The sequence below is a fragment of the Diceros bicornis genome, chromosome 14 (assembly GCF_020826845.1).
Source record: "Diceros bicornis minor isolate mBicDic1 chromosome 14, mDicBic1.mat.cur, whole genome shotgun sequence".
NCBI lineage: Eukaryota > Metazoa > Chordata > Mammalia > Perissodactyla > Rhinocerotidae > Diceros > Diceros bicornis.
Window position 1 is genome coordinate 36195350 of NC_080753.1, and position 27203 is coordinate 36222552.

Genomic DNA, 27203 nt, shown 5'->3' on the forward strand with positions numbered 1-27203 from the left:
CTGAGATTTTTTTTTTCAATCTGTCTCCTCTTTTAACAGTATTTTACAGTAATCCTTGCCAGTTTGTCCAGTTGACTTATAAAACATTTCTGGAGATAGAGGTTGCAAAACTCTTTAGATTAATCATTGGTTATTTTATCTGTTAATTAGCGATTATAATATTATTTGGTTTAATTATTTACTTGCCTCCTTGCTTAGAGAAAAAGAAGTCATGACATACTGCTTAAAAATTTCCTTTAACACATATGTGAGTTAACATTTACTTTTCCAATTGAATAATCATAGTCCTAAATTCAAATCTTTAATATATAAAGCACAATATTGTCATTGTTCATACTAAAATGTTAACTTAGAGGGACCACACAGATAAACAGCCCTCAGTATTATTCAAATACCCAAATACATCGATAAATAGGCATGTTTCTATACCTGATATCATTTAATAACACATAAGAATATATAACAAATAAGTTGTATCAACTGATAGTCCAAAAACAAATTTAAGATTAGGATCCATGGCTAGTGTTCCATTTGTTCAACTTTTCCCTATGAAACCTAGGAATGTGTTGTTTAGCACAGCAGGACTGGACTTTCCCGTTTATTTTCCCTTTATTCAGTTCCCTCTGTTATACATATTGTAAACAACTTGAGAAGCAGTACAATTTCATATCTCAACTTTCTCATTGCCTGTTTATTTATGTCTCAGAAAAGTTGTCTAGATTTCTTCAAGTTAGTGCCTCATTCTGATCACTCTACTCAAGGCTCCCTTTATTTCCTTGTTCCTCAAGGTATAGATCAGTGGATTTAGTACAGGAGTGACCACACTGTACATGATGGCAATGACCCAGTCCTGGTCCATGGAGCTGTCCGAAGCAGGGCGAATGTAGGTAAAGACAGCAGGAGCATACAAAAGAATTACTACCATAAAGTGGGAGGCACAAGTGGATAGTGCTTTGTGAAGTATGCTGCAAGAACGGGTCTTGACGAAAAGATAGATGATAATGTAGAAATAAGAGAGAAGTGTTAAAAAGAATGAGCCCATGCCAGAAGTCCCTGTGACAGTATTGAGCAGCCACTGGTTGAGCCTAGTGTTTCCACAGGCCAACTCCAACAATGGTTTAACATCACAGAAGAAGTGATGGATATTGTTGGATCCACAGAAGTTCAAGCGAGAGGTCATTATGGAGTGCAGCAGGGCATGGAAAAAACCAATGGTCCAGATAGTGACAGCCATCTGGGTACAGCGCTGATGATTCATGATAAGAGGGTAACGAAGTGGTTTGCAGATAGCCACAAAGCGGTCAAAGGCCATTACAGCCAACAGCATGGCCTCGGTACTGCCCAGAAAGTGGAAGAAGTGAAGCTGACTTATGCATCCCAAGAAAGAAATCACTTTGTTTGTAGAGAGTAAGTTCTCTAGCATCTTTGGCAGTGTCACCGTGGAGTAGCAGATATCTAGACACGACAGATTTCCCAGGAAAAAATACATAGGGGAATGGAGTCTTGGATCAGAGATGATAACCATCAGGATGGCTCCATTCCCAGACAAATTGAGAAAATAAATTGTGAGGAAAACCACGAAGAGCAAAGGCTGCAGTACTTGGATGTTTGTTATCCCCAGAAGGAGAAATTCAGTGACTGAGGTTTGATTCAGCATCACTTAAAAAAAAAAGACAAAATAGTGTATGAAATGCTCTCTGATGGGAATCAGAGTCTTTTCAGCCTAGGATTTTCCCTCCTAGACAACAATATTTTGAGGGAGAACATTGTTGTTTTACATAGTCCCAACCTCAGAGGTTACAACCTTACAAGTATTTTGACCGTTAGACTATTAAATATTAAGGTTACATGTTGGTTGTGGACTGTGACTCAACCATTATTTTCATTATTAAATTTATCATTAATAGTTTTCTTTCTTCTGGGGATTCAGAGCATGTTGCCAGCCTATCACCTTCTCTGACTCTGAACATCTACTCTCTGACACAATTTTCCTTTCGTTTTCCTAAGTCGGCTCTAACAAGGGCAAATTTTTAAGTAGTCCAGCACACTGCTATCTCTTGACCTACTAAGAAACCATCTGAAGGGTTTTTACTTAAGAAAAATAGACAAGGAGAGAATAATGACTATAAGAAAATCTGATAGAGGTGCAGACATTGGAGGCTTCCTATAGAAGGGGAATCATTCAAAGTTCGGAAAATCCCTGACGGGAAAAGAAAAAGATTTGACATGAGTAGAATAAAAAAGTGATTTAACTAGGGAACACTTCTAGAGATGACATGGGATTCTAGCCTTTCTAGCTGGAGGAAATTGTGGGAAATTATCTAACTTCTACTACTCTGTGAAAGACTGGCTTTAAGCAATTCAGAGCAGTTTTCTTTGATTGCCATGTATATTTTGTATATTGTTAAAATTTACCACTCCTGTTTCAGATATAAATGACATGCCTAATGTCATTTATGGTTATCTGACCCACAAAACAAGATTTTATCAAAAATTCATTTGAGATAAGCAAAGACATAGATAAGGAGAACAGATTAGTGGTTACCAGAGAAGCGGGTATGGGGAGGGCGAAAGGGATAAAAGGGCATATATATCTGGTGATGGATAAATACTAGACTATTGATGGTGAACACATTGCTGTGAATATGGAAACTGAAATATAATAATGTACACCTGAAATTTACACAATGTTATAAGCCAATATGACGTCAATAAGAAAATAAATAAGAAAAATTAATTTAGTGAAGAGAAACTTTTCCTAATGTTTAAAGAAAATTAACAATCAGATTTGTCTGCACTACATGAATTATTTCACTGCAATTTCAGTATTCAGAGATTGTATATTTACTTTGGAGAGTATCTGGAGAACCAGGCACGTTGAATTGAGAATGAGATCTGACAACAAAAACGTAGGAAGTAAACAGCCTTTAAAACTCGCAAACACAATGAGGAGACCATCATCAGACATGGAAACCAGCTCTGAATCCTGGGTACTAAACTTCAATACTAACAAGCAGACAAAATATATGGGCAACTGCTCAGCTTGTCTCCTATTTCATTCTCTTACCTGACCTAGTGTTCAAATTCACAGATAATAAATATTTTCGGGGTTACACTCCCAGTGATTACAAATAGTAGAAAAATATTTGAAGTGATATTTCATATTGGGATTGCAGCATAAACTCTTTATCTTCAAAGACCTCTTCTATTTCTGAAATTCTGCCTGCCCTTTTATGAGCCACAGATCTCTAGAAGTACAAATCCTGAGGGAACGTGTCCCCTGGGTCTGAGAAGGATTGTTGTAAGAATAAACAGGATATATTTCCATAACTGCAGTAAGAGGGAATTCCCTTTGGGGAATTCCTATTGGAGTTTAATTTTCTTCATTATTCCTATTTTCTTTCCTTACTGTGTTTCTTCCTTAGTTTCAGAAGCATGGACAAGTCTCAATGGCCTGATATGTTTTCTCAGTAAAAATATCTTTTGTTTCCTGGGACAGTGGTATGTATACCCATTCTCATTGTGGGGACTTCCCTGGAAAAGCTCTGTTTATAAAATGGGAAGAAATTTGGCAATGACAGTTAGGAAATGGGGGCCAGTCACATCCCATTGATCTGTACAGAATGATGATTATCTTTTTGTTTTCAATTATTTTATTGAGGTCACATGGTTTATAACATTGTGTAATTTCAGGTGTACATAATTATATATCAGTTTCTGTATATATTGCATCATGCTCACCACCAATAGTCTACCCCTCCGGTAACCACTAATCTGTTCTTTTTATCCTTGTGTTTGTTTATCTTTCACATGTGAGTGAAATCATGCAGTGTTTGTCTTTCTTTGTCTACCTTATTTCACTTAATATAATACCCTCAAGCTTCATCCACATTGTTGCAAATGGGTTGATTTTGTCTTATTTATGGCTGAGTAATAGTATCCATTGTGTATATCTATACATCACATCTTCTTTATCCATTCGTCAGTTGATGGGCACTTGGGTTGCTTCCACATCTTGGCTATTGTGAATACTGTTACAATGAACATAGGGGTGCATACATCTCTTTGAATTGTTGATTTCAAGTTCTTTGGATAAATACCCAGTAGTGGGATAGCTGGGTCATACGGTATTTCCATTTTTAATTTTTTGAGAAATCTCCATACTGTTTTCCGTAGTGGCTTCACCAGTTTGCATTCCCACCAGCAGTGTATGAGGGTTCCCTTTTCTCCACAACCTCTCCAACATTTATTATTTTTTGTCTTGGTAATTATAGCCATTCTGATGAGTGTAAGGTGATAACTTATTGTAGTTTTGATTTTTGGCATTTCTGTAATAATTAGTGATGTTGAACAACTTTTCATGTGTCTGTTGTACATTTGTATATCTTCTTTGGAAAAATGTCTGTTCATATCCTCTGCTCATTTTTTGATCAGGTTGTTTTTATGTTGTTGAATTATTTGAGATCTTTATATATTTTAGAAATTAACTCCTTGTCAGATATATGATTTGGAGATATTTTCTACCAGTCTGTGGATTGTATTTTCATTGTCTCCTTTGCCTTTCAGAAGCATTTTAGTCTGATGTAGTCCCATATGTTAATTTTTTCTTTTGTTTCCCTTGCCTGAGTAGACATGGTATTTGAAAAGATACTGCTAAGACCGATATCAAAGAGTGTAAGGCCTATATTTTCTTCTAGGAGAAACCTAGAAGAAACCGTCTTGGTTTCACATCTTACCTTCAAATCTTTAATCCATTTTGAGTTAATTTTTGTGTACGATGTAAGATAATGGTCTACTTTCATTCTTTTGCAAGTGGCTGTCCAGTTTCCCGAACACCATTTATTGAAGGGACTTCCCTTTTCCATTGTATGTTCTTGGGCCCTTTGTTGAAGATTAGCTGTCCACAGATGTGTGGTTTTATTTCTGGGCTTTCAATTCTGTTTCACTGATCTTTGTCTCAGTTTTTGCGCCAGTACCATATTGTTTTATTAATAGAGCTTTGTAGTATATTTTGAAGTCAGGGATTGCAATGCCTCCAGCTTTGTTCTTTTTTCTGAGGATTGCTTTAGTTATTCGGAGTCTTTTGTTGTTCTATATAAATTTTAGGATTCTTTGTTCTATTTCCATGAAGAATGTCATTGGGACTCTGACTGGGATTGCATTGACTCTGTAGATTGCTTTAGGCAATATGGACATTTTAACTAAGTTTATTCTTCCAATCCATGAGCATGAAATATCTTTCCATTTCTTTATGTCATCTTAAATTTCTTTCAGTAACGTGTTATTGTTTTCAGTGTATAGGTCTTTCACCTCCTTGGTTAAATTTATTCCTAGATATTTTATTCTTTTGTGTTGTGATTGTAAATGGGATTGTATTCTTGACTTCTCTTTCTGCTAGTTTGTTATTAGTTTATAGAAATGCCACTGATTTTTGTAGGTTGATTTTATACCCTGCAACTTTGCTGTGGTTGTTGATTATTTCTAATAGTTTTCTGGTGGATTCTTTAGGGTTTTCTATGTACAGGATCATGTCATCCTCAAACAGTTATAGTTTCACTTTTTCCTTTCCAATTTGGATCCCTTTTATTTCTTTTTCTTGCCTAATTGCTCTGGCCCAAACCTCCAGTACTATGTTGAATAAGGGTGGCAAGAGTGGGTACCCTTGTCTTGTTCCTGTTCTCAGAGGGATGGTTTTCAGTTTTTCACCATAAAGTATGATGGTGGCTGTGGGTTTGCCATATATAGCCTTTATTATGTTGAGGAACTTTCCTTCTATACCTGTATTATTGAGAGTTTTTATCATAAATTGATGTTGGATCTTGTCAAATGCTTTCTCTGCATCTCTTGAGATGATCATGTGATTTTTATTCCTCATTTTGTTAATGTGATGTATCACAATGATTGACTTGTGGATATTATATCTGTGTCCCTGGTATAAATCCCACTTGATCAAGGTGTATGACCCTTTTAATGCATTGTATTCAGCTTGCTAACATTTTGTTGAGGATTTTTGTAATTTTTCTTCTTTGAGTTCTTTTTGTCTGGTTTTGGTATCAGGGTGATGTTGACCCCATAGAACGAATTAGGAAGCATTCTGTCTTCTTCAGTTGTTTGGAATAGTTTGAGAAGGATAGGTATTAAATCCTTCAAAGTTTGGTAGAATTCTCCAGAGAAGCTGTCTTGTCCTGAACTTTTGTTTTTTGGGAGGTTTTTGATTACTGTTTCAATCTCTTTACTTGTGATTGGTCTATTCAGATTCTCTATTTCTTCTTGATTCAGTTTTGGGAGGTTGTATGAGTCTAAGAATTTATCATTTCTTCTAGGTTAGCCAATTCATTGGCATATAGTTTTTCATAGTATTCTCCTATAATCCTTTGTATTTCTGTGGTATCCATTGTAATTTCTCCTCTTTCATTTCTAATTTTATTTATTTGAGGCTTCTCCCTTTTTTTCTTAGTGAGTCTGGCTAAGGATTTGTCAATTTTGTTTATCTTCTCAAAGAACCAGCTCTTAGTTTCATTGATCCTTTCTACTGTTTTTTTTTTCAGTCTCTATTTCATGTATGTTTGCTCTAATTTTTATTATTTTCCTCCTTCTGCTGACATAGGGCTTTGTTTGTTCTTATTTTTTGTTTCTAGCTCTATTAGGAGTAGTTTAAGATTACTTATTTTATATTTTTCTTGTTTGTTCAGGTGGGCCAGTATTGCTATGAATTACCCTCTTATAACTGCTTTTGCTGCATCCCATAAGAGTTGGTATCATGTATTTTCATTTTCACTTGTCTCCAGGTATTTTTTGATTTCTCCTTTGATTTCTTCATTGATCCAATGGTTGTTCAGTAGCATGTTGTTTAGTCTCCATATCTTTGTGACTTTCTCAGCTTTTTTCTTGTAGTTGATTTCTATTTTCAGAGCATTGTGGTTGGAAAAGATGCTTGATATGATTTCAACCTTCTTAAATTTACTGAGTCTTGCCAGGTTTCCCAAGATATGGTCTGTCTTTGAGAATGTTCCATGTGCACTTGAGAAGAATGTGAATTCTGCTGTTTTTGTATGGAATGCTCTGTACGTATCTATTAATTCCATATGGTCTAGTGTTACATTTAAATCCACTATTTTCTTGTTGAGTTTCTGTCTGGATGATCTCTCCATTGTTGTAAGTGGATGTTGAGGTTCCCTACTATTATTTTGTTGCTGTTAATTCCTCCCCTTAGGTCTGTTAATAGTTGCTTTATATACTTCGGTGCTCTTGTGTTAGGTGCATATATATTCATAAGTGTTATGTTCTTTTGGTGGAAAGTCCCTTTTATCATTATACACTGCTCCTCTTTGTCTCTCATTAACTTTTTTACCTTGAAGTCTGCTTTGTCTGATGTAAGTATGGCAACACCAGCTTTCTTTTTTGCCATTAGCTTGGAGTATCATCTTCCATCCCTTCACTCTGAGCCTGTGTTTGTGTTTAGAGCTGAGATGTGTTTCCTGGAGGCAGCATATTGTTGGGTCTTCCTTTGTAATCCATCCAGTCACTCTGCATTTTTTTATTGGATAATTCAATCCATTTACATTTAGAGTAATTACTGATATATGAGGGCTTAATATTGCCATTTTATCTCTTGTTTTACAGTTTTTCTATATTTCCATTGTTTCTCTTCCCTTGTATTTCTGACTGCCATTTCGATTTGGTAGTTTTCTTTGATGGTTTTCTCAGTTTTCTCTTTATTTATGATTTGTGTCTCTGCTCTGATTTTTTGTTTAGTGATTACTGTGATGTTTGTATAAAAGATCTTTTAGATGAGATAGTCCATTTTCTGACATCCTCTTATCTCCATTAGCCTTAGCAGGTTTCAGCCCTTTCCTCTTCCCCTTCTGAGTTATTGTTGTCACAAATTATTCTGTTTTGTGTTGTGAGTTTGTGACTAAATTGAAGTGTTTATAGTTACTTTTGATGCTTTCCTTCCCTTTATATTTTATGGTATAATTAAGTTTTTGCTAAGCCTCTCTGACAGAGAGCTGCAGTTTTCTGATTTTGTCTGTCTACTTATTTCCTTGCTTAAGGCTTTATAAACCTTAGCCTTTTTGTTTCAGGAATGATGGCATTCTTGATCACTTCTTGTAAGGGAGTTCTAGTGGCAATGAACTCCCTCATCTTTTGTTTGTCTGGGAAAACGTTTATTTCCCCATCATATCTGAAGAATAGTTTCACTGGATAGAGTATTCCTGCCTGAAAGTTTTTATCTTTCAGTATTTTGAATATATCCTTCCAATTTCTCATAGCCTGTAAGGTTTCTGCTGAGAAATCCTGAAACCCTGACAGGGATTCCTTTGTAGATTATTCTCTTATGCCTCGCTTCCCTTAATATTTTTTTCTTTGTCATTGATTTTTGCCAGTTTTACTATTATATGTTGTGGAGAAGGTCTTTTACCATTGATGTAATAAGGAGTTTTATTGGCTTCATGTACTTGTAAGTCCAGTTCTTTCCCCAGTTTTGGGAAGTTCTCAGCTATTATTTCTTTGAACAAGCTCCCCGCTCCGTTCTTCCTCTCTTCTCCCTCTAGAATACCTACAATATTTAAGTTGCATTTCCTTGTTGAGTTGGATATTTCTTGATGAAATTCTTCATTTTTTTAAAGTTTTAGTTCTCTCTCCTCCTCCACCTGAATCATTTCTATATTTCTGTCCTGTAAATCATTAATTCCATAACATCAGCTCTACTTTTTAAGGTTTCTAGATTATTTATTTATTTAATTTTTTGTGAGGAAGATTAGCCCTGGGCTAACATCTGTTGCTAATCCTCCTCATTCTGCTGAGGAAGATTGGCCCTGGGCTAACATCCACGTCCATCTTCCTCTACTTTACATGGGACCCCAGCACAGCATGGCTTGACAAGCGGTGCATTGGTGTGTGCCTGGGATCCAAACCTGTGATCACCGGGCTTCTGCAGCAGAGTGCATGCACTTAACCACAACGCCACTGGGCCAGCCCCTCTAGATTATTATTATTATTTTCTTAATTTTATTTATTTATTTATTTATTTATCCCCCCAAGGCCCCAGTAGATAGTTGCATGTCATAGCTGCACATCCTTCGAGTTGCTGTATGTGGGATGCAGCCTCAGCATGGCTGGAGAAGCAGTGCGTCGGTGCATGCCCAGGATCTGAATCCGGGCCGCCAGCAGCGGAGCGTGCGCACTTAACCACCAAGCCATGGGACCGACCTTCTAGATTATTTTTTAACTCATTCATTGTGTTCTTCATACCCAGAATTTTTTTTTTCTTAGTGTTTCAAGCTCTTTGGTGAAATATTCCCTCTACTCATTAATTTTGTTTCTGAGCTCATTGAACTGTCTTTCTGAGTTTTCTTATAACTTGTTGTGTTTCTTTATGACAACTATTTTAAATCCTCTGTAATTTAGATTGTAAATTTCTGTGACTTCTGGATTGGTTTCTAGAGACTTGCCATTTTCCTTCTGCTCTGAAGTGTTACTGTAGTTTTTCTTGGTGTTTGATAAACTGATCCTTTGCCAAGGCATTTGTGGTAATATCAGGTTGCGGATTCCACCTGGTACCTCTGGTGGGGGCAGGAGCTATGTTTTCTGAATGTGCCACATCTGCTGGAAGTTGTGCCAATAGGGCTTGTCTGCATTTGCCCGCTAGCTGCAGCCACTTGGTGGGTCACACACACACATGCAGTTGCTCTGGTGCAGGACAGCTGCCTTGGCTGGGGACCAGCCAAGCTGGTGCAACAGGTGCAAAGGGAGGGGCACTTTCTTTCTTGCATGCAGGCCTGCTCTGTGCTCATGGGTGGTTCACCTGGGCTACTGTGCTTGGTGGCGGTGCCCATGTTGTGGCTGAGCCATGCCACTAGGTGTGGAGAATTCCCATGGGCAGGGCCGCCATGGTACTGTGGATGCTCCCATGGGCCTGGCTGAAACTCTGAAAGTGAAAACATTCATTAGCAGGCCTGCTTGTCCCCACCACCTCCTTTTATAGTCATGCACCAGCTGCCATGTAAGGACCCATGACCTAGATCACTGCCACCAGGGAGGGGGAGGAGATCCACGCACCTCCTTCCACTGCTTCCCGAGGATCCAGTATCCCCACCTTCAGATGTATGGCTGCATGGATCTCTCAGATGTCTTATTGTGCTTTGTAGGGAATCGCTGTTGGTTCATGAATGTCTGCTTGGTAGTAACTTAGGGGGAAGATACTGAAGAACAACTCACTCCACCATGATGCTGATGTCACTCCTGATTATCTTTAATATTCTACTTATTTATACCTGTGGTTCTACAGCAAACAAATAAGGGGAATAGAGAGAAGTAGTATTGCTTTTGTTCCTTCTAAATCTGATTCTTTCACTATTGGTAATAACACTGAATTATTTTCTTTAATTTTGGGATCCCAAATCTCAGATATCTCTCTGGGAGAATGAGGCTGATCTCTCCAGTGTGTGTCCTTGCTTCTTGCTGCATCCTTTAGGGAAAATATTTTATCTGCTTCATCCAAGGAATATCAATATGTGATCTGGCATTTACTCAAACTTTGTAATAACATTAATAAATGTCATGTAGTTTGCCCATATTTCTATTGAAGTCCATTTTTGTTGTTTTGAAAGATTATATATTTACCACATTAATAATTCCTTGTTATATAATATGTTATGACAATTATAGAAATAAATAACATTTATTGTGTACTCATTGTATAAGTTATTGTTATGAACATTGTTTCACATGTATTAGCTCATTGAATTCTTTCAACAACCCAGTGGAGGAAGTACTAAAACCATTCCTACTTTACCACAAGAAAACTGAAGCTCAAAGGAGTTAAGTAAATTATGTTGTTTTTTTCCTCCAAACTTTATTGAGGAATAATTGAAAAATAGAGTTATATATATTTAAAGTGTATAGTGTGATGTTTTGATTTACATAAACATTGTGAAATGACTACCACCATCTGGACAATTAACACATCCATCACCTCATATAGTTGACTCTTTTTTGTGTGTGTCTGGTGAGAGTGCTTCAGATCTATTCTCAGCCACTTTCAAGTATTCAATATCGTGTTACTAAGTATAGTCATCATTAAATTTCCTTGTTAAATTTCTAGGAGCTAGAAAAGGAGATGGAGAGTGGAGGAGACAATGGCTCTGGGAAGTACAGCATGGCAAGCATAACATTTCTAATCAATGTCATACATTATTTCAGATTGAACTCAAGGAGGGAGGGTGTTGAAGGCAGAAAACTTCAATATTCTGAAACTTTAGGCAATCTTAGCACATATTCTCCTCTTTGCAGTTTTTTCTTTAGGATTGTTATTGCAGGTGAGTTTCCTACTTTTGTATAATTCTTTGTAGCTTAGTTCATAAACCCTTTAAAAAAGCTATAGAATTGGTCTTTATAGACTTTTTTCCTATAAACAGTAATACATTTCTTTTAACCTAGAGAGTTAAAAAGTCTCTTTTTCCAAGGTATTTAAGGAAATCCCAGTGTTTCTCTGGAAAACTGGTGTTGCTACTTCTTCCACTGGACCTTTAAGAAGTTGATTTTCAATTCTTCCTGCTGCATCTCAATGTCTTTCATTTGGTTTCTCTTTCCTGGAGATGAAGAACAGTAGATGTTCATCAGAATAGCTTCATTTGGAGCATATTTTAGAGTATGACACCCTCATGGCAATTTTTTCATAGTGGGAATTCATCTTCCTACTTTCTTATGGGGTAACAGAACTGAGGTACACTTAAATAAAGTTTTCTTTTTTTTTTTTATTGCAGTAACATTGGTTTATAACATTGTAAAAATTTCAGGTGTACATCATTATACTTCTATTTCTGCATAGATTACATCATGTTCACCACCAAAATACTAATTATAACCCATCACCACACAAATGTACCGAATTATCCGTTTCACCCTCCTCCCTCCCCCATTCCCCTCTGGTAAGCACCAATCCAATCTCTGTCCCTATGTATTTGTTTATTGTTGTTATTGTCTACTACTTGATGAAGGAAATCATACGGTATTTGACCTTCTCCCTCTGACTTATTTCGCTTGGCATTATACCCTCAATGTCCAGCCATGTTGTCACAAATGGCTGGATTTCATCATTTCTTATGGATGAGTAGTATTCCATTGTGTATATATACCACAGCTTCTTTATCCATTCGTCCCTTGCTGGGCACTTAGGTTGCTTCCAAGTCTTGGCTATTGTGAATGACGCTGCAATGAACACAGGGGTGCATGTACCTTTACAAATTGGTGTTTTCAGGTTCTTTGGATAAATACCCAGGAGTGGAATGGCTGGATCATATGGTAGTACTATCCTTGATTTTTTGAGGAATCTCCATACAGTTTTCTATAGTGGCTGCACCAGTTTGCACTCCCACCAGCAGTGTATGAGAGTTCCCTTCTTTCCACATCCTCTCCAACACATGTTGTTTCCTGTCTTGTTAATTATAGCCATTCTGACGGACGTGAGGTGATATCTCATTGTAGTTTTGATTTGTATTTCCCTGATAGTCAGTGATTTTGAACATTTTCTCATGTGTCTGTTGGCCATCTGCATATCTTCTATGGAGAAATGTCTGTTCAGGTCTTTTGCCCATTTTTTAATTGGGTTGTTAGTTTTTTTGTTGTTGAGATGCATGAGTTCTTTATATATTTTGGAGATTAACCCCTTATCAGATGTATGGTTTGCAAATATATTCTCCCAATTGTTAGGTTGTCTTTTCATTTTGTTGATGGTTTCCTTTGCTGTGCAGAAGCTTTTTAGTTTGATGTAGTCCCATTTGTTTATTTTTTCTATTGTTTCTCTTGTCCTGTCAGACATGGTGCTTGAAAATATGTTGCTAAGACTGATGTCAAAGAGCATACTGCCTATGTTTTCTTCTAGAAGTTTCAAAGTTTCAGGTCTTACATTCAAGTCTTTAATCCATTTGGAGTTAACATTTGTGTATGGTGTAAGGTAAGGTTCTACTTTCATTTTTTTGCATGTGGCTATCCAGTTTTCCCAACACCATTTGTTGAAGAGACTTTCTTTTCCCCATTGTATGTTCTTGGCTCCTTTGTCGAAGATTAGCTGTCCATAGATGTGTGGGTTTATTTCTGGGCTTTTGATTCTATTCCAATGATCTGTGTGTCTGTTTTTGTGCCAGTACCATGCTGTTTTGGTTACTATAGCTTTGTAGTATATTTTGAAATCAGGGAGTGTGATACCTCCAGCTTTGTTCTTTTTTCTCAGGATTCCTTTACTTATTCGGGGTCTTTTGTTGTTCCATATAAATTTTAGGATTCTTTGTTCTATTTCTGTGAAAAACGTTGTTGGAACTTTGATAGGGATTGCATTGAATCTATAGATGGCTTTAGGAAGTATGGACATCTTAACTATGTTAATTCTTCCAATCCAGGAGCACAGAATATCTTTCCACTTCTTTGTGTGTTCTTCAATTTCTTTCAGCAATGTTTTATAGTTTTCCGTGTACAAGTCTTTCACCTCTTTGGTTAAGTTTATTCCTAGGTATTTTATTCTTTTTGTTGCAATTGTAAATGGGATGGTATTCTTAATTTCTCTTTCTGCTACTTCGTTGTTAGTGTACAGAAATGCAACTGATTTTTGTATGTTGATTTTGTATCCTGCAACTTTACCATATTCATTTATTATTTCTAAAAGTTTTCTGGTGGATTCTTTAGGGTTTTCTATATATAAAATCATGTCATCTGCAAATAGTGACAGTTTCACTTCTTCCTTTCCAATTTGGATCCCTCTTATTTCTTTTTCTTGCCTGATTGCTCTGGCTAGGACTTCCAGTACTATGTTAAATAGGAGTGGTGACAATGGGCATCCTTGTCTGGTTCCTGTTCTTAGAGGGATAGCTTTCAGCTATTCACCATTGAGGAGGATATTAGCTGTGGGTTTGTCATATATGGTCTTTATTATGTTGAGGTACTTTCCTTCTATACCCATTTTATTCAGAGTTTTTATCATAAATGGATGCTGTATCTTGTCAAATGCTTTCTCTGCATCTATTGAGATGATTATGTGATTTTTATTCTTCATTTTATTAATGTGGTGTATTACGTTGATTGATTTGCGAATGTTAAACCATCCCTGCATCCCTGGAATAAATCCCACTTGATCATGGTGTATAATGTTTTTAATGTATTGTTGTATGCGATTTGCTAGTATTTTGTTGAGGATTTTTGCATTGATGTTCATCAGTGATACTGGCCTGTAATTTTCTTTATTTGTGTTGTCTTTGTCTGGTTTTGGTATCAGGGTAATGTCAGCTTCGTAGAATGAGTTAGGGAGCTTCCCCCCCTCCTCAATTTTTTGGAAGAGTTTGAGAAGGATAGGTATTAAGTCTTCTTTGAATGTTTGGTAGAATTCACCAGGGAAGCCATCTGGTCCTTGACTTTTATTTTTGGGAAGGTTTGTGATTACTGTTTCGATCTCCTTACTGGTGATTGGTCTATTCAAATTCTCTACATCTTCTTGATCCAGTTTTGGAAGGTTGTATGATTCTAAGAATTTATCCATTTCTTCCAGATTGTCGAATTAGTTGACATATATCTTTTCATAGTATTCTCTTATAATCTTTTGTATTTCTGAGGTGCCTGTTGTAACCTCTCCTCTTTCATTTCTGATTTTACTTATTTGTGCCTTCTCTCTTTTTTTCTTGGTGAGTCTAGCTAAAGGTTTGTCAATTTTGTTGATCTTTTCAAAGAAGCAGCTCTTGGTTTTATTAAATTTTTCTATTGTTTTTTGGTCTCTATTTCACTTATTTCTGCTCTGATTTTTTCCCTTCTTCTACTGATTTTGGGCTTTGTTTGTTCTTCTTTTTCCAGTTCCTTTAGGGGCATTGTTAGATTGTTTATTTGAGATTTGTCTTGTTTGTTGGGATAGGCCTGTATTGCTATGAACTTCCCTCTTTGAATCACTTTTGCTGTATCCCATAAATTCTGGCATGTCGTATTTTCATTTTCATTTGTCTCCAGGTATTTTTTGATTTCTTCTTTGATTTCTTCGTTAACCCAGTTGTTGTTCAGTAGCATTTTGTTTAATCTCGACGTATTTGTGGCTTTTCTGATTTTCTTCCTATAGTTGATTTCTAGTTTCATACCGTTGTGGTCAGAAAAGATGCTTGGTATTATTTCAATCTTCTTAAATTTATGGAGACTTGGTTTGTGGCCTAATATGTGATCAATCCTGGAGAATGTTCCATGTGCATTTGAAAAGAACGTGTATTCTTCGGTTTTTGGATGGAATGCTCTGTATATATCTACTAGGTCCATCTGTTCTAGTGTGTCATTTAAGGCCAATGTTTCCTTATTGATCTTCTGTTTGGATAATCTATCCGTTGGTGTAAGTGGAGTGTTAAAGTCTCCTACTATTATTGTGTTACTGTCTATTTCTGTTTCTATGTCTGTTAATAATTGCTTTATATATTTAGGTGCACCTATATCGGGTGCGTAGATATTTACAAGTGTTATATCCTCTTGTTGGATTGTTCCCTTGATCATTATGTAATGCCCTTCTTTGTCTCTTTTTACAGCTTTTTTTTTAAAGTCTATTTTGTCTGATATGAGTACTGTTACCCCAGCTTTCTTTTCATTGCCATTTGTGTGGAGTATCTTTTTCCATCCCTTCACTTTCAGTTTGTGAGTGTCTTTAAGTCTGAAGTGTGTCTCTTGTATGCAGCATATATATGGGTCTTGTTTCTTTATCCATTCAGCCACCCTATGCCTTTTAATTGGAGCATTTAGTCCATTGACATTTAAAGTAGCTATTGATAAGTATGTACTTACTGCCATTTTTCAACTTTTTTTTTTCCCAGTGTTTTAATAGTCCTTCTCTGTTCCTTTCTTCTTCTATACAGAATTGATGGTCATTTCAGTTTGACCTCTGTCTGAAAGCTGTACTCTTTAAGTCCCCTCCTCCCTCCTTTTATGTTTTTGATATCATATCTAACCTCTTTTTTGTGCATTTGTATCCTTTACCCTCTTATCATGGAAATAGATAATTTTTCCTATTTGTGGTCTTCTCTTTTCCCCTTAAATCAGTCCCTTTAACACATCTTGTAGCACTGGTTTCTTGTTGATGAACTCCTTTAATTTTTGCTTGTCTGGGAAATTGTTGATCTCTACTTCCATTTTGAATGATAACCTTGCTGGGTAGAGTATTCTTGGCTGTAAGTTTTTTCCTTTTAGCACTTTAAATATATCGTGCCATTCTCTTCTAGCCTGTAAGGTTTCTGCTGAGAAGTCAGCTGATAGCCTTATAGGGTTTCCTTTGTATGTAACTTGACATTCTCTTGCGGCTTTTAGGATTCTCTCTTTATCTTTAATTCTGGACATTTTGCTTATGATGTGTCTTGGTGTGGGCCTCTTTGGGTTTATCTTGTTTGGGGCTCTCTGTGCTTCCTGTACCTGGATGTCTGTTTCCTTCCTTAGGTTAGGGAAGTTTTCATCTATTATTTCTTGAAATAGATTCTCTGCCCTCTTGTCTCGCTCTTCTCCTTCCGGGACACCTGTAACACAGATGTTAGTGCGCTTGATGTTGTCCCAGAGGTCCCTTAGACTGTCCTCACTCTTTTTAATTCTTTTCTCTTTTACCTGTTCACCTTGGGTAATTTCTTCTAGTCTTTCTTCCAGCTCACGGATCCGTTCTTCTGTATCCTCTACTCTGCTTTTGAGTCCCTCTAGTGAATTTTTCATTTCCAGTATTGTATTCGTCATTTCTGATTGGTTCTTTTTTATATCTTCCATTTCTTTGTTGACATTCTCACTGAGTTCATCCTTTCTTCTCCCCACATCAGTGAGCATCCCTAACACTCTTAGTTTGAACTTTCTGTCGGGTAGGTTGCTCATTTCTGTTTCACTTAGTTCCTTTCCGGGGTTTTGTCCTGTTCCCTTACTTGGAATGTATTCTTTTGCCTCCTCACTTTGCCTCTTTCCCTGTGCTTGTGTCTACGTATTAGGTAGGTCAGCTACGTCTTCTGCTCTTGGATAGGTGACCTTATGTAAGCGATGCCTTAGGAGGCTTCCAGTGTGTTTCCCTCAGTTCTCAATGTTCCAGGGGTGGCCCCTATGTGGGCTACGTGTGTCCTTCTATTGTGGCCTGTTAGCTCTCCCTATAGGCGCCCAGGGAGGCTGAGTTATGCTCCTGGCCAGCTGTTGTTATGCTCAGCTGCTTGTAGTTGTTGTGGGCCCTTCAGTCTCTTTATCAGGTGTGGGGAGCCCCAGCACAGTTGGCTGTAAGTTCTAATACCACATTTGTGTTGCAGTATTTCTTTTAAGTGAGTAGGCCCCCAGCGTGGCAGGTTGTTAGGCTCAGGGCCTTACAATTGCTGTAAGCCTCTAGCCTATTAGGTCTCTTGTCAGCTCTCTGAGGATTGCAGCTGGGTGGGGCTGGCCTCAGGCACAGGAGCACCCAATTGTTTCAGGCTTTGGAAGGTGGGGCAAACCTCCTATGTGGGTCTTTGAGAAGCACAAGTCTTCTGTAGCTGACAAGCCCTGTTGCCCACAGGTCCACACACATAATCAACACAGTCCTGCCCCGTGTGCGTGCCCCGACCTCCCCAAGCACAGTCTCTCCACGGCGGGAGCCCCACACACTCCGCCACCACCCCACACTCTCCACCCGCTCCTTGTGCACACCCTGCCTGCTCAAGTCGGCTCAGTTGCCAGGCTGCAGAGAATCCAGTCACCAATCTATGCAGGCCCATAAATTGCCTGAGGGCTTGTTGTTGGGTGGGGCCAGTCTCTAGGGTGGGCTGCATGCCCTGGCTGAGCTGGATTAAATCGGGGCTCTAGCGGGTGGAGCAGACCCTGGGCTAGCAGGCCTCAGGGGGAAATCCAATGGCGTCTGTGTCAGCACGCTCACACCAGGCCACAACAATGGCCGCTGCCAATGTCCCAGTCCCTGGAGAGGTCTCACCCCTCACTGAGATGCACTCAGGGCCTATTAGGTGAGTCTCTTTTCACCACAGCACTGTGCACCTTTCTTTCTGGTGATTTTAGGATGCTTTCTGGAACGGGTGAGTTTGTGCGTAGGCCCTTTATGAGCCAGTTTTAGTTTCTTTCTGAACCGGGTTTTCTGGGGGTACTTCCCAATGCTTTAGTAGCAGGCAAAGTCAGATATTATGCCGCTGGTCTCGATTGTGCTGGGTCCACAAAATGCCCACAGTGGGGGTGCTCCCTGGCTCAGGACCCCGTGCCTCCAGGGAGGGTGCATACCTGTGAGCTGCTCCTGGCGGCCGTGAAGCTGGCGGCTTGTGAAGGCGGCGTTTTTCCTCTCCAGAAGTGAATATCTGCCTCTTCTACCCCAGTTAGGATTGTCCGTTGTTGCAGGAGTTCCTCTTATCCAGTTCTCAGTTCTGTCTCAGGGGTAATTTTTCCACGAGTAGTTGTAAATTGGCTGTGTCCACGGGAGGAGGTGAGTTCAGAGTCTGCCTACGCTGCCATCTTGACTCCGCCTCTCCTCAAATATCCGGGTAATTTCTTCTAATCTTTCTTCCAGCTCACAGATCCGTTCTTTTGTATCCTTTACTATACTTTTGAGTTCCTCTAATGAATTTTTCATTTCCAGTATTGTATTCTTCATTTCTGATTGGTTCTTTTTTATATCTTCCATTTTTTTGTTGACATTCTCACTGAGTTCATCTATTCTTCTCCCCAGATCAGTGAGCATCCCTAACACTCTTAGTTTGAACTCTCTGTTGGGTAGGTTGCTCATTTCTGTTTCACTTAGTTCCTTTTCTGGGGTTTTGTCCTGTTCCCTTACTTGGAATGTATTCTTTTGCCTCCTCATTTTGCTTCTTTCCCTGTGCTTGTGTCTACATATTAGGTAGGTCAGCTACGTCTCCTGCTCTTGGATAGGTGACCTTATGTAAGTGATGCCTTAGGAGGCTTGCAGTTCTCAATGTTCCAGGGGTGACCCCTATGTGGGCTACGTGTGTCCTTCTGTTGTGGCCTGTTTGCTCTCCCTGTAGGCACCCAGGGAGGCCGAGTTATGCTCCTGGTCAGCTGTTGTAATGCTCAGCTGCTTGTAGTTGTTGTGGGCCCTTCAGTCTCTTTATCAGATGTGGGAAGCCCCAGCACAGTTGGCTGCAAGTTCTAATACCACAGTTGTGTTGCAGTATTTATTTTAAGTGAGTAGGCCCCCAGCGTGGCAGGTTGTTAGGCTCAGGGCCTTACAATTGCTGTAAGCCTCTAGCCTATTAGGTCTCTTGTCAGCTCTCTGAGGATTGCAGCTGGGTGTAGCTGGCCTCAGGCACACGAGCACCCAATTGTTTCAGGCTTTGGAAGGTGGGGCAAACCTTCTATGTGGGTCTTTGAGAAGCACAAGTCTTCTGCAGCTGACAAGCCCTGCCACCCGCAGGTCCACACACACAGTCAACACAGTCCTGCCCCGTGTGCGTGCCCCGACCTCCCCAAGCAGACACAGTCTCTCCACGGCGGGAGCCCCACACACTCCGCCACCACCCCACACTCTCCACCCACTCCTTGTGCACACCCTGCCCCACTAAAGTCTGCTCAGTTGCCAGGCTGCAGAGAATCCAGTCACCAATCTATGCAGGCCCATAAGTTGCCTGAGGGCTTGTTGTTGGGTGGGGCCAGTCTCTGGGGTGGGCTGCCTGCCCTGGCTGAGCTGGATTAAATCGGGGCTCTAGCCGGTGCGGCAGGCCTGGGCTAGCAGGCCTCAGGTAGAACTCCAATGGCGTCTGTGTCAGCACGCCCACACCAGGCCACAACAATGGCCGCCGCCAACGTCCCAGTCCCTGGAGAGGTCTCGCCCCTCACCGAGATGCACTCAGGGCCTATTAGGTGAGTCTCTTTTCACCACAGCACTGTGCACCTTTCTTTCTGGTGATTTTAGGATGCTTTCTGAAACAGGTGAGTTTGCGCACGTGCCATTTAAGAGCCGGTTTTAGTTTCTTTGTGAACCAGCTCTTCTGGGGGTACTCCCCAATGCTTTAGTAGCAGGCAAAGTCAGATATTATGCCACTCGTCTTGATTGTGCTGGACCCACAAAATGCCCACAGTGGGGGCGCTGCCCGCCTCAGATCCTGCGCCTCCAGGGAGGCTGAGTACCTGTGAGCCGCTCGCGGCGGCCGTGAAGCTGGCGGCTTGTGAAGGCGGTGTTTTTCCTCTCCAGAAGTGAATCTCTGCCTCTTCTACCTCAGTTAGGATTGTCCGTTGTTGCAGGAGTTCCTCTCATCCAGTTTTCATTTCTGTCTCAGGGGTAATTTTTCCACGAGTAGTTGTAAATTGGCTGTGTCCACGGGAGGAGGTGAGTTCTGAGTCTGCTTATGCCGCCATCTTGACTTCTCCTCTCCCTTTATCTAAATGAAGTTTTCTATAAATTTTTTTCATTGTGTTTTTCTGCTTTACTATAGAGTAATTCCAAAGAGGATAGAAGAGAGTTAACAGATTAAAAATTCAACGTAAATTAAGATTTATTCACTGTTTTTTGTTTATAAAAATAACATGTTTAACAGAAATTACAAAATATATGAGAATAATTTTTTATCATTCCCAAAGATAAATTAAAATTCAGTTTGGTATATTTCTTCAAATATTTTTTCTTGGAATGTTCTTTGAATTCCTTTCCAGAAATGCTGATAGTTATAATTGAGGACTCCCTGCTATGACTTTTACCCATATAGAGTTGAGTCTGTGATTGGGTGTTTTTCAGATAATAAACAGATATTTTGCACTATTTTCACTTTCCTGTCAGTTAGCATGGTGAAATTCATCTTGATTTCAAACTCTTCCAGCATTTCTTGGAGTCTTCCAACTCTAAATTTAGCTCCATTCCTTGGAATCTTCCAACTCTAAATTCAACCCCTCCCCTCTTCCATGATCCCTTTCTATTTCTAAGGGAATAATGGTCTCTTATCCAGTAAGCTCTGCTGTTGCTATGTCTTTGTCGTTTCTCTATAATCCTCATATCCTACTAACTGCTCTTTACTTTCCTCTTTTCTCTCATTCCACCAACCCCTTGAAAAAATAGGGTTGGAATGCAGTCGTCTGAAAAGCCAGGATTATGTTATGACATGAAAATAGTTTTTCATGTGACTGAATTTTAAAACACTCTCAAGAACAATCAGGTTGTGGAGATGGAATATGATCATATTTTCATGAAATTTGCTAACAGATTCTGTGACCACATGCACACATTTATTTAAATTAGGTGTTCTATTTGGGAATAGGAAGTGAAAATTTTCTTTTGTTTAAGGTTGACCAGCTCATGTACAGGTGGATTATACCACTTGGCCTCATTGAAAGCAGCTTAATACCCTGGGCTCCCAGAATATTTATATTTCACTCTTTGCTCTCATTCTCATCCAAGCTGTTATTTTCTAACCACATACCTGGATAAATCAGCATTGTTTAGCATTTTTCAGTGACATAATGAAGGTAAATGGTGCCTGGGATATTGTAATGTGTTTCTTCTCTCTCTTTCCATGTTGTGTGTATGTTGGGGGCTTGGTTTTGCCAAGACTGAAGTCTTTGTGTTGCCCTACAGATTGCCACCCAGGGACGTATGCCTCTGACTGCTGCACCTTCTTTACCCTCTTGCATTTGGAGGTCAATGGAACTTCCTTTCCTTTGGTTCCTCTACTTGCTCTTAGACTCATTCTGCATTCCCTGAAATAGCCTTTAGAAGAGAGTCAGAATGAGAGAGGTGTTACTATTGTTCCTTTGAACAAAGTCATGAAATGGATTGCAATGAGCACATGCCAGTTTCACCAAAAAATTATTAAACTTATATTTGTCCTTGATGCCCTGTCCTCTACTCCATGTCATTCTGGGTTTCAGCTAGCTAAAGTGCTGTCATAGAAAAGAAGGAATATGCTTTATTTATGCCCTGGAGGATGAATGAGTGGAACCTACAGGAGTATCTTGGTTCATTATAGGAATAAATTACCAAGAGTCAGTATGATCCAATGTTGGCACTGACTTCCTGGGAGGTGGTGGTGGTGAGCCATTTATTACTGGAGGTGTTCTAGCCTGGTTTGCACGCCTACTTCTGCTCCTGGAGAGGAATCCTGTAGAAAGATTCCAAGCCTCAGTTTGGGCTTGGGCCAAATAAATGATCTAGGAGTTAAAGGAGGTCTACAGAGGAGTGCCAAGTTCATATCACAAGGAAGTACAGATGGGGTATAGGGTAAGGGAATAAATTCTAGAGGCAGGAGCTGGAGGATGATAACAGAACCTGTGGGATTTCTAGGTCTTTGAAGTACAGAACCCCTCTCTGATCACTTCACATGAGCTTGGTTATGGGAGAGGTGGTTTTAAATATTGGATATTTGAGATTTCATCTTTTTTTAGGACTTTGTTGAATGTGGTGGATACAAATTTTAATCTCTGTGATAAATAAACTAGCAGTCTTTTTGTGGAGGAGAAAGTGCAAACCATAAAATAATGAATGATCAATTCAAGGCAGCACACAGTTGCACACCAGGTTTCAGCTGTGTGGAGTCATTCCTTTCTTTATCCTTGTTTCCTTGGGTCTAGCTTCCTTAAAACTACCTAAATGCAGGTTGAACCATGCTACCCTAGTGTTTAAAAGCCATCAGCTGTGCCTTTTTGCCAACAGGCTAAAGCTCTAGCTCCTGCTTTTTAGGGGAAGTGCCCTCCCCCGCCATGCTCTGGTCCTGGCCCACCTCTCTGTCCCTATCTTCCACCACTCTTCACCTCAATTCTACTACTTAATCTGATATGAATTTCTTTTAATTGCCCTTGGCTACTTTCACCCTGACAATTCCATCCCTTCCTCACATTCTATACTGTTTCTTGCCTCAGTATCTACTCATGGTTATCCTTTTACCTGAAATGCTCTCACCTCCATATGTTCCATTTTCCACAGAAATCATTGATCACTTCAGGATAACTTCCTTTCACTAATATTTCTTCCAGATTAATTTCATTAACTCTCTTTTAGTGTATTTCAATTATCTGTTGATTGTCAATCTTCCATACCAGATCATAATCTCCTTAAGAGTATGGACCACTTTTAGTTGGCCTAGTATCCTCAGCACCTGGTATATCTTACATATGCTAGATACTTAGTACATGATTGCTCAAGAAATAAAGGGCTCCGTTAGTAAAGGAAGCTTCATGGAGGTGGTGAAACTTAAGCTGGGGCTTTGAAGATTTCATAGTAGCAATAAGCAGGGGAGTGGGAAATGGGATTCTATGCAAAGGACATTTTTGGCCTTAGGCAAAAACACAAAATAGTATACAGTGAAAAGTCTCCCATCCACCTTTGGCCCTCAGCCATCCAGTTTCCGTCTTTTAGGCAACTGATGTTCTAGAGTATTTGTATTAAAAACAACTCAGATTTTACGTGATAATAAATGTAATATATACTTGTTAATCCCCAAACCTAGAAAATAACATTGTTAGGGTTTGGTATGTATATACACATACATGAAAATACATCCACATATATACAGATATATATATATATATCTTTCTTTTTTCTATAGCTTTCCCCTCTAGTCTTAATCATTTGATGTATTCTCCTGTCTTAGTATAAACACACACATCCTTTGGATAGCATATGAGATCTTTGCTGCAGGTACAAAGACCCATTTTCCAATCTTTAGAAGCTCAATTATGCACCTGTGCTTTCATATATGTCTCTCCTGCCTGGAATATTCTGCCCACTCTCCTGTCCTTTGCCTGGTCAACTGTTATCTGTCCTTCAAAACTCAGCCTACAAACTACCTTCTTCAGGGAGCCTTCCCTTGACCTTGATTCTCACACCCTCCTCTATCCCCAGTCTGGGTTTGGTCTCTCTCTGCTCCCCCAGCACCTACACTTTCCCAGACATTGTCGTTTATCTCATTTCCACTATAAAATATTGAATAATTTGATGAAACTTGAATTTAAAGAAGACTATTTGGTAAAGGAGAGGGAAAACTAGAGACTAGAATGCTACACAGAAGGTAATTGTGCTAAGACAGTTGTGAAGAGGTTGTAAGATTAATGGTGGGATAGTGAGGAGAGAATGTAAATAAGAATTTTCTAAGCAACAATTGATGAGATTCCAGTGATTGGGAGATGGGGAATGAGAGAAGGTATTAAGATGACTGTGATACAGTAAGATTGGGAATCAAGGCAGAATTTTCAAACCACTTGTAGTGGGGTTAGTTGTGGTTGGGGATGATATGAGAGTTAGTTTTAGACCATGCTGATTTTGAGTTGATGACAGGACATGTCTAGCAGGCATTTGGAGGATATTACACAGTTGCACACAAGAGAGGCTATATCACTGGTCATACAGATTAGGATGATGGAATTTATTATATCGTAGAGATAGTAGGTTGAATTACTAGGGCTCTGAAGATTGAAATCATGAGTTTGGATAAACTCTCCCCAGGCTTAAAGAATATGCATAAATCAGGAATGCAGGGAATGATAGGAGTTGGAGAAGAGAAAGCAACTTAAAAGGGGACAGATGAGGACTCTGCAAGTGATTCTTGTTTTGGAGATCTACTTTTATCTTTTCCATTTTAGCCCTACTTATCTGAAGCTTGGAGAAGATATAGAGCTGCACTAAAAGTTCTCCGTTAATCACTACCAGACAGAAACTTGGATTATCCATATGGAAATTGTCTCCACAGGAAGCCAAACTATTACTGAATTTGTCCTCCTCGTTTTCTATGAAACAGCTGAGCTGCATCTCCTTTTCTTTATTGTGCTCACTCTCATCTACACCTCCATCATCATAGGGAATATGCTAATCATTGTGGCAGTGGTTAGCTCCCAGAGGCTCCACACACCCATGTATTTCTTCCTGGCCAATCTATCCTTCCTGGAGATCCTTTATACCTCCACAGTAGTGCCAAAAATGTTGGAGGGCTTCTTGCAGGAGGCAGCTATCTCTCTGCCTGGTTGCTTTCTCCAGTTCTTTATCTTTGGTTCTCTAGCCACAGCTGAATGCTTCATGCTGGCTGTCATGGCATATGATCGCTACCTGGCAATCTGCTACCCACTCCGCTACCCACTCCTCATGGGACCCAGATGGTGCTTGGGGCTGGTAGTCATAGCTTGGCTCTCTGGCTTCATGGTAGATGGATTGGTTGTGAGCCTTATGGCCCAGCTGAGATTCTGTGGTCGCAGCTACACTGACCACTTTTACTGTGACTTCATGTCTTTGATGGGCCCGGCCTGCTCAGATCCCAGCACAGCCCAGATGAAACGTTCATTCTCTCTGTGGTCTGCCTTACTGTTCCCTTTAGACTGATTCTGACATCTTATGCCTGGATTGTGGTAGCTGTGCTGAGAATTCCTGCTGGGGCCACTAGGCAAAATGCTTTCTCCACATGCTCCTCTCACTTAGCTGTAGTGGCCACGTTCTATGGAACTCTCATCGTCTTGTACGTTGCACCATCTGCTGTCCACTCCCAGCTCCTCTTGAAGGTCTTTGCCCTGCTCTACACTGTGGTCACCCCTCTCTTCAATCCTGTGATCTACACCCTGAGGAATAAGGAAGTTCATCAGGCGCTACAGAGGCTTCTCTACGTTAAGCAAACAGAAACACTAGACTGAAGGAGGATTGTGGTGAAGATTTTATTTGGACTTTGCATATCTCTATCAGGATGTCAGCCAGGATTGGTTGGGGAGGATGAACTTTGTTCTATTCTGATGTTTCCCTCTCCGAAAGCTTCTATAGTTATTCTAAAAAATGAGAATGGTAGAGCAATAATTTTCAAGTGCTAACAAGAATTTTTACTTTGATCTTTTATTATTTCTTTATTTAATAGGCAATGGATATTTAATACAGAAAATAGATATACAAAAGTAGGAACACAAAACAAACATATATACTGGCTACTTGCATCATGTGTATATATGTATATAAACTTGTTGGTTCATGGAAGTTTATAATCTGGTTTTCCACTGAATATTATGTCTTGAACATATTTCTATTTCGAGAAGTTATGTACTTATTTATTTTTCTGGGCTTTTTAGTATAGCTAAATATGATTTGTTTAAATGATCTTCTATTGTGGGATTTTTAGTTGCATTCAATTCCTTCACCATACAAACATAGTTTACATCCAGATTTTCCTATAATAAATTCTTAGGAGTTGAATTGCCAGGTCTAAGGATATGCATATTAAAAAAATTTAAAGCTGGTGTCTGGCCCAGTGGCTTAGCAGTTGGGTTCGTCCGCTCCGCTTAGGCAGCCCAGGGTTCGCTAGTTTGGATCCTGGGTACGGACCTGTGCACCGCTCGTCAGACCACGCTGGGGCAGCATCCCATATAGAGCAGCTAGAAGGATGTACAACTATGACATACAACTACCTACTGGGGCTTTGGGGAGAAAAAGGGAAAATGAGTGAAGATTGGCAAGAGATGTTAGCCCAGGGCCAATCTTCCTCAAAAAAAAATTTAAAGCTGAATGCATTTTATTTACTTATTTTTAACTTTTGTATAAAATTTCAAACATACACAAAGGTAGAGAGAATTTATACACCCCCATGTAGCCATCATCTGGCTTCAATATCAACATTTGCCAATCCTATTTCAACTACCTATATCTCTTGTTTTTCTGGAAAATTATAGAGCAAATTCCATATGTGTAAGTTGTGTAAGTATGTATTCCATAGACAAGTATTTAGTATGCTCTCTGACTGATAAAGACATTTTTAAAAAACATGCCAACCCTGCCGTTATGATACTTAAGACAATTATCAATATTTCCTCAATATCATCTAATACATAAGCCATGTTCAAATTTTTCCAATTATGTTTAAGTAAATTCTTAAAATTAGGATGCAAACATGGTTCACACGATGTATCTTGTTATGCTTCTTAGTGCCTTATTTCAGAGTAGTCCTCTTCCCCTCTTTTTTTTACATCATTGAGTTAATGGAGAAATCTGGTTATCTGTCTTCTGGAACGTCCCATACTCTAAATTGGAATTATTGCTTACTTATGGTTTCGTTTAACTTCTATTCCTACGTCCTGTATTTTATATAAACTTATTTTGTGTCAATCTCAGCCTATCGGTAGTGATGCTATAGCTGGGAATGCTTCGGGCGCTCACCTGGGCTGGTACTACTTGTGATGAGCCCCTACAGACATTTCTCTGACCAGAAACAATGTTATGGTTGTACTGGCCCTTGTGGTTCTTACTATGGTTGCAAGGCACACCTCAGCAACAGCCATTAGGGAACTTTGAATAAACA

General features: G+C 39.3%; 1 protein-coding gene and 1 pseudogene across 1 annotated transcript; one reads left to right on the forward strand and one right to left on the reverse strand.

Annotated features, from left to right (window-relative positions):
- Positions 1-528: 528 nt before the first annotated feature.
- LOC131413937 (olfactory receptor 12D2-like) lies at positions 529-1664 on the reverse strand. The gene has a single exon (XM_058554944.1). The coding sequence runs from the start codon at positions 1655-1657 to the stop codon at positions 731-733; it is 927 nt and encodes a 308-aa protein (XP_058410927.1). The 5' UTR covers positions 1658-1664; the 3' UTR covers positions 529-730.
- Positions 1665-24473: 22809 nt separating this feature from the next.
- On the forward strand, positions 24474-25610 carry LOC131413933 (olfactory receptor 11A1-like; annotated as a pseudogene).
- Positions 25611-27203: the final 1593 nt, after the last annotated feature.

Excerpts from the sequence above, each read along its gene's own strand:
- LOC131413937 (XM_058554944.1), bottom strand. The coding sequence starts at position 1,657 with ATGCTGAATCAAACCTCAGTCACTGAATTTCTCCTTCTGGGGATAACA.